This window comes from Staurois parvus, unplaced genomic scaffold (genome assembly GCF_062004578.1).
Source record: "Staurois parvus isolate SC_StPar_1 unplaced genomic scaffold, SC_StPar_1.0 ptg001670l, whole genome shotgun sequence".
NCBI classification, from domain to species: Eukaryota; Metazoa; Chordata; class Amphibia; order Anura; family Ranidae; genus Staurois; species Staurois parvus.
The window spans coordinates 553,040-562,837 of NW_028319466.1; the positions used below are offsets into that span (position 1 = coordinate 553,040).

Sequence of the window (9,798 nt, forward strand, 5' to 3'; positions counted from 1 at the left end):
TTTTTGTACATACCAAGTGGGAGGCACATATGCAAACTGTTGTCATTCCTACACCGTTCACCTGATTTGGATGTAAATACCCTCAAATTAAAGCTGACAGTCTGCAGTTAAAGCACATCTTGTTCGTTTCATTTCAAATCCATTGTGGTGGTGTATAGAGCCACAAATGTTAGAATTGTGTTGATGTCCCAATATTTATGGACCTGACTGTACTTACTAAGAAGTTTGTCCTCAAATTATACAGACTCTTGTGCATCCCATATACCCCTAGACCCCATTCAAGTTGTTAACCCCTTTATAAAAACAACTGAAAAACAGCTCAAGGACTGTTTTACTGACTCTGAAAGTACAAATGTAGAAAAATGCATGTTGCCTAGCCCAGTGGTGTATTTAGGTTTCATGCTTCCCTAGGCAACACAAAATTGGCCCCCCTCCCCACGGAGAGACCCTGACACCAATCAATACCCCCCTCCCCTTGAAGAGATCCTGACATTGACCAACAAGACCCCAGCCCCCCCCCCACCGAGAGAGCCTCCGAGAGAGCCTTCCACTTCCACCACCCCCCATACACTGGTAACCCATCCCACCCCGGTGAGACAGAAGAGATTCCCGGGAACAAGAGTCAGGCTCTACATACCCCATCAAGCAGCCTCTCTCAGATCCCACCTGGTCCCCATGCTGCGTGTGTCCCTTCTTCCATCCCTTCTTTCGGGGGGCAGCACTGTCCCCCTGAAAAATGCTGCTGCCCCAGGGGAGGACTGACAACTCATAGGGCCCCCGGGCAATAGGGGATCAAGGGGCCCCTGTGTCCTTGACCACACTCAAAGCACACCCAAAAAAGCCTATAAAATATACCAGGTGCATTTCATGGGGCCCCCTACTGACCCTGGGCCCTCGGGCAGTGCCCAAGTGCTCTATTGGTCAGTCCGCCCCTGGCTGCCCCCCTGAAAAATGCCACCCTAGGCAAATGCCTTGTTTGTCTTGTGGTAAATACGCCCCTGGCCTGGCCATGCAGAGCTTAGGGGGACCCAATCAAATCCAGCATCACTTATGAGGGTAGAGCTACATATGCTGTGTCAGACACAAGAACATAACGCCCATCTTCACATGTAAAAAGGTTTCCTCAAACATCCAATGAAAAGCAGTAAAGCCAGACAAAATGAAATTTCTGTTACTCCTAATTGGATGCTTGAGGGCCAATGTGTCCCACAGTGCATGCGTTGTCATTGTAACACGCACTGCACAACAATGCATGGTTAACATACATCGCGGTGCTTTTGTCAGCTTTAATTCTTAGTGCCACGTTTATGAACCGCACTGCGTTACAGAACGTGCTCGGCAACAATGCACCAAGTCCTCTTCGGCAAATTTCCCTGCATTGGGCGATGCAGCTCAGTGCTGCTGGTGTGAAGGAACCCTCAATCACAGTTTACCAAGCTGGCCAAAAGAAACTATTTAGGCCTCATGCACACGGGACGTTTTGCAAACTCTCCTAGAAGCCTTTCCTCCTGCCATCAGCATTTGGGCGCGTTTACAGGCGTCAAGCGCTTGGGAGTTATTATTATTATTATACAGTATTTATAAAGCGCCGATAGTTTGGTCAGCGCTGTACAGTACAAAGGGGGACAGAACATGTGACAGAACAACAACAATACAATGCAAAACATGAGGGGATCGAGGGCCCTGCTCCTTGGAGCTTACAATCTAGGAGGGAGGGGATGGTGGCACAGGAGGAGATAGCTGTGGGGGGATGGAGTGGTAGGAAGAGTGAAGGAGGTCGGCAGGTTAGCAGGGGGTGGGGTAGGCTTCCCTGAAGAGATGGGTTTTCAGGGTGCGCCTAAAGGAGGGGAGAGTAGGTGATAATCTGATGGGTTGGGGCAGGGAGTTCCAGAGGATGGGTGACACCCTGGAGAAGTCCTGGAGGCGGGCATGGGAGGAGGAAACCAGGGAACTAGAGAGAAGGAGGTCTTGTGAGGAGCGGAGTGTGCGTGTTGGGCGGTACTTGGATATTAGGTCAGTGATGTAGTTCGGGGCAGTATGGTGGACGGCTTTGTACGTCAGTGTTAGGATTTTGAATTTGATCCGTTGCGCAATTGGAAGCCAGTGGAGGGATTGGCAGAGGGGGGTGGAGGACACTGAGTGGAGGTCAGTGGAGGGATTGGCAGAGGGGGGTGGTGGACACTGAGTGGAGGTCAGTGGAGGGATTGGCAGAGAGGGGTGGAGGACACTGAGTGGAGGCCATTGGAGGGATTGGCAGATGGGGGTGGAGGACACTGAGTGGAGGCCAGTGGAGGGATTGGCAGAGGGGGGTGGAGCCAGTGGAGGGATTGGCAGAGGGGTGGAAGACACTGAGTGGAGGCCAGTGGAGGGATTGGCAGAGGGGGGTGGCGGAGATGGAGCGGTTGGAAAGGTGAATGAGTCTGGCAGCCGTATTCAGGATGGACTGAAGCGGGGATAGCCAGCGGCGAGGCAGGCCAGTGAGGAGGGAGTTGCAGTAGTCGAGTCGTGATAAGATGAGGGAGTGGATGAGCTGTTTAGTGGTTTCTGGGGTTAGGAACGTGCGGATTTTGGCGATGTTGCGGAGGTGGAGTCTGCATGTTGCGGAGGTGGAGTCTGCATGTTGCGGAGGTGGAGTCTGCATGTTGCGGAGGTGGAGTCTGCACGAGGTTGTTAAAGATTGGACTTGGGGCTGGAAGGATAGGTTGGAGTCCAGAATGACACCAAGTACTCTGGCCTGCGGGGTGGGTTTAATCCTTTTCATTGGCCAGAATAATAATTTATGCTGGCCATTGAGATGAATGAACGCTCAAGCGCTAAATGCGACTAGTCTTAACGTGCGTTTACAAGCGGCAAACTCTTTTTCTGGCAAAACTCTGCTGCTCCTGGACGCACTGGTATTGGGTTTTCCTTCTGCTTCTAAGCTGCAAGTCTATGAGTGCATGGCCACATGGGCTAACATGGAGGGGGGTTTAGAGGAAGGAAGAAAAAATGCCTGACGCCTCTAGAAGGAGCTGCAAAAACGTCCAGTGTGCATACAGTGAAAGGAAAAATGGAGTTATGTAGGCCAAACATGGGTCTAATTCTGAACTAATTTTCTTTAGAAAATCAGAAATTTTGTGTTTTGTAATCTAATGGTGCCACCATTGATTTCGAAATTCCACCAACCCAGCCTTCAATTTCACCTCATCTGGCTACAGAAAATAATTTTTACGGCTGGGAATCTTCTTTTCTTTCCAGTTCACAGCTCATGCGCATTTCTTTTACGATTATATTTATCGCACGATTCTCCCATAGCTGATTAGAAATCCGTTAGCTTTTTTAAAAAAAATTCAAGCATACCTAATCACTCAAATTCGATGGCTGCACGAAACTTGGCCAATGCTGCGGCCCCCCTAACGGTGCCAAAATTTGAAAGAATATTTGTTCGGAATTCAACGCATGTATGGCCTGCCTTATGCCTCGTACACACGATAAGAAAATCGTCTGAAAAATTTCACAGAACTGCTGATCGAACGATTTTCTCTTCGTTGATGAGCGGGATTTTTTATCAGATAACCATATTGTGAACGGAAAAATCCGGTTGAACAACAGTGAAACATTTTGTCATTTCGCATACGAGCGACAGTTTTTGTATGCGGCGGTATGACGGTCGTACGAAAAAAATCTATCAAGCGCTATCACGCATGAGCGGAAACAGAAGATGACCCGGATGTTTATGTCCGAGGAATCTTCATCAACACGAACAAAAAATCCAATTGTTAAAAGTCGATCGGCCGAATGAGATGATGAAACCAGAATTCTGCAGATTATATTTTATGTATCACAATTTATGTATATCGATCATGGAATAAACGATATTATACTCATTGCTGGTAATCGTTGTGTATATCGATCGTTCTGGCCGGAAGGGACGTGGCTACAAGGTCACACGCACACCGCATCACTTCCACTTGTACGGAAGACGTCAACACTACGTATTGCCCGACGAACGATTTTTTTTAGATTGGTTAATGTGGGCCACAAGGCTTTAACAGGGCAGGTGCACAGGTGAGAGGTAATGAGGAACATTCAGGCTGTGACCCGGGGCTCTGCATGGACTCGTGATCAGATCAGGTGATCCTTGTTACACACCTTATTGGTGAGGATCAACAGGTGTATAAAGCATTGATGGGGAGCGATCGTTGGGTATAGTCAGTGATTTGTTTAGGAGTTAATTGAGTGGGTCTGTAATGGCGCCAAAGAAAGCTGTTCCAGCTGGCAAGGGCAAAGAAGAGGCTCCTGGTAAGGATGGTGGTTGGACTGTGAATTATAGGGTGTAATGTAGTGTAATACCCCCTGACACCCCTTTACAAAGATGTGGATGCTATAGTCTGTGTTTGTAGATGAGATGAGTTTTCCACCAATACATGTACATGGATGTAGCCATATTTGTATTGTTACATATACTGGCTATGGTTATTGTATTGGATGGTGGTCCATGGTTCTTGGTCAAAGCCTACCAGGTAGGACCTGAAAACCATGAACTTTATGCAGCTGAGAGGTTTTTATCTCTGTAGGGAGACTAAAGTGAGCAATATCAGTGGAAGGTGATTTGTTAGATGAAGGTGAACCTGTGGATAACTAACCGTGTTGTATGCACAGGCCTTTAGTCATTAAAGGGGACCTAGCATTAGGTATGTGCCTCCTAAGGTAATGTGTGTAACACTTCAGATGTGTATTGCCTTCATCTGCTCTTCTCTCTAGAAAGATGGGTGGCTTCTTTGTTCTAGTGTCATCATGTATCTCCTGATAGGGCTGCTGGCTCTGAGGACATAATGCTGCAAATCTTACTGTAGACATAGTTGGATCATCCACAAAGCAACCAAGGTGGAGGTCGGGGGCCCAGCTACAACCTTCATGCTTTGGCAGTAAGCTAGGAAGATTGCACAGGTCAAATTTGTAGACTGAAGTCACAATGTGACTGCAGGGTCGGTACTAGCCTATCTGATATGCTGGTGCTGTATACAAAGTCAGAGGGCAGGTCAACAGTGTGAAAGACGCAGGGAACAGGTATTCCTTCACCTTTGCACCAAGAGTCACAACCTGGAAATAACATCTGTCAGGTAGTACAGAGGCATTGCAGAAGTGAACACAGAACTCTTAATATCAGGCTGGCATTAGATTAGGATGATTAAACAACCTGTGCTTCCATATATTAAGTGCCCCCTTTTTTTTGGGGGGGGTACCTCCTTGCATCAGGGTGCCTCTTATATCAAATGCCCCTGTACACTAACTGTTCCCATCAGCATGCCCCTGTACACTAACTGTCCCCATCAGAGTGCCTCATGGATCAGTGAATGCACTCCTAGAGACTAGGGGGGAAGCCCACCCTAGCACCCCCTCTAGATCAGCACCTGTGACTGGCAGGTGCACAGCTTTGACCACCATAGACAGTTGGTGGATGTGGTGAGGCTAGTACAGTTAATGTAATTTTGGGTGGCTTCTCAGCTCATTGCAGCCATTATCAGTCCATTGATGGAGGTGGAAAGAAGCACTGCTACCTTGCCCAGGGTCTTCTGCTTTAATCCCTTCTCCTGTCCTCAATGTGTTGACTCTTTAGCGTTTTTGGTTCTGTAAGGTGGGATTGTTGGTGTGGAACCTCAAGTCTTTGATGTAGCTCAAGAAACCAGAGAAGTGCCAGTATACTTTACAATGCTTTCTTTGCTTGAAGTCTCAACAATAGTTACTACCCCCAATTAATCATATATCTTAGCTGCTGCTGGAACTAAAACCAAGGCCACGAAAGCCCCAAAGCCAGCCAAGCTGAAAGCCCGAAAGCCAGTCAAGTTGAAGACACTGGCTCGCCCTACTACATTGGCCATGGTGGTGGAGGCCCTGAAGAAGAACTCTGAGAGGAAGGGGACCTCTGTGCAAGCCATACGCACTAGGATTCTGGCAGCCCATCCTACTGTTGACTCTGCAAGACTTAAGTTTCTGCTGAAGACTGCTCTGAACAAGGGGATAGAGAAGGGTATCCTTGTCCGACCATCAAACTCCAGTGCTACTGGAGCCACTGGACGCTTCAAGGTATGTAGAAGCTGGATTTGGGGGGATTTCAGATGACAAAATGAGCAAAGGTGTTTCAGGAAATGGGGGAAGCAAATTAAACTCTGGGGTGCATCACTAGGGTCTTCACCAGCAGGCAGAAGGTCTTGATAAAACTAACTGGACTCAATTTAGAATAGTTTCAGTTCTGCAGGGTTCTGCAGGCGTCCCTATAAAAAGTTGGTAAGATTGGTGTAGGCTTTATGGTTAAAACTAGTGGGAGATGGATACTTGGTGTACCACCTTATGGAAAATGGGAATGTGATTGACTCTTCAAGTGTGGTTCTGGAGGGAATTAGTCAATGTTTTACTAGAAGTAGTGGATGCTTGGAACTGTCTTTAGAAGAGGTGGTGAATCAACTCCAGTAAACATGCTTGTGATAATGGGTCTATGGCTAAACAGATATATTTTGGTCTTTATACACTTATAAAAATGACTGTAAAATCAGACTGATACATGCAGGGCTTTAACCTCAACTGGGGGACCTTAAAGGGGCAGTTAGGTTTGCTGTTATGGCCAGTTGATGGAGGAAGAGGGATATGTCAGAAGTTCCATGGTTGGAGTTGGTGGGATTATCGTGTGTTTAAAATAGGGGTTTGGTTTGAGGCTGGCTGAGCCATAACTGTCCTAATCTGAGCAGTTTGCTGTGGCTTGCCCTTTAAAACAAGAACTGAGGTGTTCTTGGGGCTACAATCTAGATGGGGGAGGAATGTTTACAAATGCTTCATAGTCTTGCCCCTACACCAGACTTTCATCGGCAGGTGGTACTGTTAAAAGTCAAAGGCTCCTAATAAAATACAGGAATCGGGTGCAATAAATGGGTTACTTTCTCCCCAGCTGGCAAAACCACTACCAAAGACCAAGGAGGGGGACAGCAGTGCAGGATCGGAGAATGCAGACCCCAATGCCCAGCCGAGTGAGAAGCCCAAGAAAAAGGCAGTAGACCCCAATGCCCAGCCGAGTGAGAAGCCCAAGAAAAAGGCAGCGGACCGCAATGCCCAGCCGAGTGAGAAACCCAAGAAAAAGGCAGCGGACCGCAATGCCCAGCCGAGTGAGAAACCCAAGAAAAAGGCAGCGGACCGCAATGCCCAGCCGAGTGAGAAGCCCAAGAAAAAGGCAGTGGACCCCAATGCCCAGCCGAGTGAGAAGCCCAAGAAAAAGGCAGTGGACCCCAATACCCAGCCGAGTGAGAAGCCCAAGAAAAAGGCAGTGGACCCCAATGCCCAGCCGAGTGAGAAGCCCAAGAAAAAGGCAGTGGACCCCAATGCCCAGCCGAGTGAGAAGCCCAAGAAAAAGGCAGTGGACCCCAATGCCCAGCCGAGTGAGAAGCCCAAGAAAAAGGCAGTGGACCCCAATGCCCAGCCGAGTGAGAAGCTTGAGAAAAATGCAGTGGACCCCAATGCCCAGCCGAGTGAGAAGCCCGAGAAAAATGCAGCGGACCCCAATGCTCAGCCAAGTGAGAGGCCCAAGAAAAAGACAGCGGACCCCAATGCCCAGCCAAGTGAGAAGTCCAAGAAAAAGGCAGTGAAGAAAGTGAAATCTACAGAGTCAAAAGGTAAGTGGCTCAAAATTCAACTTGGTGTATCTCTGGGGGGGGGGGGGGGGGTAGGTGATCCTATCAGAAATCCAGTGGGCCACCTTCGGTGCAATTTACATCTGCTACAGGGTTATTGGCTCTCTGATTTATAGATGTCCCAGAAGGGGGGGAGCATAAATGTAATGTAGCTACCACTTGGTGCCAACAGTATGCAGACTCAAGGAAGAGGGTCTTTGCCTTTGAGGCCATGTATGTTGACTAGTCTATGCACTGGGAGTGCATTACTAACTATCAGAACCTGGGCCATCTGGTTCCCAGTCACCTGACTGCTGTGATGGCCTCAGTCACCATGCACCCACCCATGTATGCCTCTTCTAAATGGAGGGAAAGATGCATTGTATACATACAGGCCATATTATCTTTCTCTCCTTGCAGGGGAGACAGATGTAGATGTGTTTAACAAAATTACTAGATCCAGGTCAGTATATTTTGGGAAATTTTTTAATAAGTTAAATTGATTTATTTTAAGGTAGGATATAAAAAGCAAAATGTACTTTCTGGGCCCTACTATGGGTACAAACATACACCTGTGTTGCTGTGATCCTCAGGAGCACTTATTTTGGGGTGTCTGGTTGTAGCAGGAAATTTATGGCTAAACTTTAAAATCTTTTTTTTTTTTTTTATCAATTTCCATTTACCCCCATACTTGTAGGGGCGGGGGAGAATGTATAATCCACCTGGATACAAAGTAGTTGTGGTATGTACTAACACATGTCAATTTCACAATTTGTGGTCTGGCCTCTAATTTTACCCTCTGTAACTAAGTGGGTTAAACTGGTATGTACAATATTAGATTTTAAACTCCATGTTTTGCCTAACACCAGAACTTCTGGATTTCATGCTATCCCAAGCAACACTTTTTTTTTTTGCTGCTTGGCAGCCATTTCCAAAGTGAAGACATGGCTACTATTGGCCAGCTTTCACTGCCATTTCGGGAGCAGTGCAGCTCAAGCAACCCAGGGAAGAGGCAAAGTGGGAATACCGATGGATTGAAGCAGTCTGTTTTAGGATAATATAGATAGCCAAGCTTCAAGGCTCTATTCTACAAAACTACTCTACTAGCATGTCTTGTTGTGGTGTGTGTGGGGGGGTTTTTTTCTGTTTTTTTTTTTTTTTTTTTTTTTTTTCCAGATTGTCACTCTGGCTTATATTGCAGGAGAGAAACCAGAGGAAGAAGAAGAAACTGCCTCCAAGAAGGAAAAGCCTGAGGTGAAGGAGTATATGTGGTTCCTGAGCTCCTTCTGACATTTGCTGATTCAGAGCAGTTGTTTGTACCCCCAGAGGAACTTCTTTTTTTTTTTTTTTTTTTTTTAATTTTCAGCTCATTGGGGGAGGGATCCCCCTTGGGGGGAGGGGGGGATCGTTGGGAAGAATGCTACCCTTGGACTGCTCATAAGATTACCATCTTGCTGGCACAAAGTAGTATTAGGAACCATCAGATGGGAGGTGAAACGTCCACAGCTCAAGGAACCCCTTGCAATCTCTGGAGGAACCTTAGGGTCCTGAGAGCTCCATGGCATGAAACTTGGTTTTGTTTGGCAGTTGAAGCCTATATTGTGTCATTTACTTGGTATGGACCACCACTGGGAAGGGGGGGCTGGTATCACTTTGTCTTATCCAGTTCCTCATGCAGTGAGGACTGTAGCAGCTCACATCTTCACAAGACAAAGTGCTACCTATTAATTGCCTTCCTTCCACTAGATAACATGCCTGTAACCTATTCCCAGATCTTGGCCTCCGTTGATTGCCTTATCAGCCTGTTGACTGATCTTTTTCTCTATATTAGAAGACCAAGGCTTCTAAACGCAAGACAGATGCTGAGGAGCAGCCAAATGGCCCAGCAGTAGCCAAAAAGGCAGACGGATGGTAAAGCAGAGACTGCTGAGAAGGGGACAACAAAAGCCCTGAATGACTCTGAAGAAAATGGAGCTGCCAAAATCAGCAAGAAGGGGAAGTGACTTGTGGCAAAATTGTAAATGGCTTTTAACTTATTTAAATAAAGTATTTAATAGAAAATTTGCTGGTTTTATCTTGGGGCTTTTTATGGAAAAGCTGAATGTGTTGGGTTTTTTTTTTTCTTGAGCTACAAAGTCTTCCAAATGCATTCTCATGTAGC

General features: G+C 47.0%; 1 protein-coding gene across 1 annotated transcript; it reads left to right on the top strand.

The window, feature by feature from the left end:
• The first annotated feature begins 4,229 nt into the window (after nt 1–4,229).
• On the top strand, nt 4,230–9,552 carry H1-8 (H1.8 linker histone). The gene is made up of 6 exons (XM_089663337.1): nt 4,230–4,281; nt 5,753–6,066; nt 6,923–7,640; nt 8,058–8,068; nt 8,814–8,891; nt 9,469–9,552. Exons 1-6 carry the CDS (start codon nt 4,230–4,232, stop codon nt 9,550–9,552), a joined length of 1,257 nt encoding a protein of 418 aa, XP_089519463.1.
• The last annotated feature ends 246 nt before the right edge of the window (nt 9,553–9,798 follow it).

What these genes read in the sequence shown, in the direction of transcription:
- H1-8 (XM_089663337.1), top strand. Translation starts at nt 4,230, where the DNA reads ATGGCGCCAAAGAAAGCTGTTCCAGCTGGCAAGGGCAAAGAAGAGGCT. An exon ending in GGGCAAAGAAGAGGCTCCTG is followed by an intron (nt 4,282 to 5,752) that starts GTAAGGATGGTG and finishes CATATATCTTAG; the next exon opens with CTGCTGCTGGAACTAAAACC. An exon ending in GAGCCACTGGACGCTTCAAG is followed by an intron (nt 6,067 to 6,922) that starts GTATGTAGAAGC and finishes CTTTCTCCCCAG; the next exon opens with CTGGCAAAACCACTACCAAA.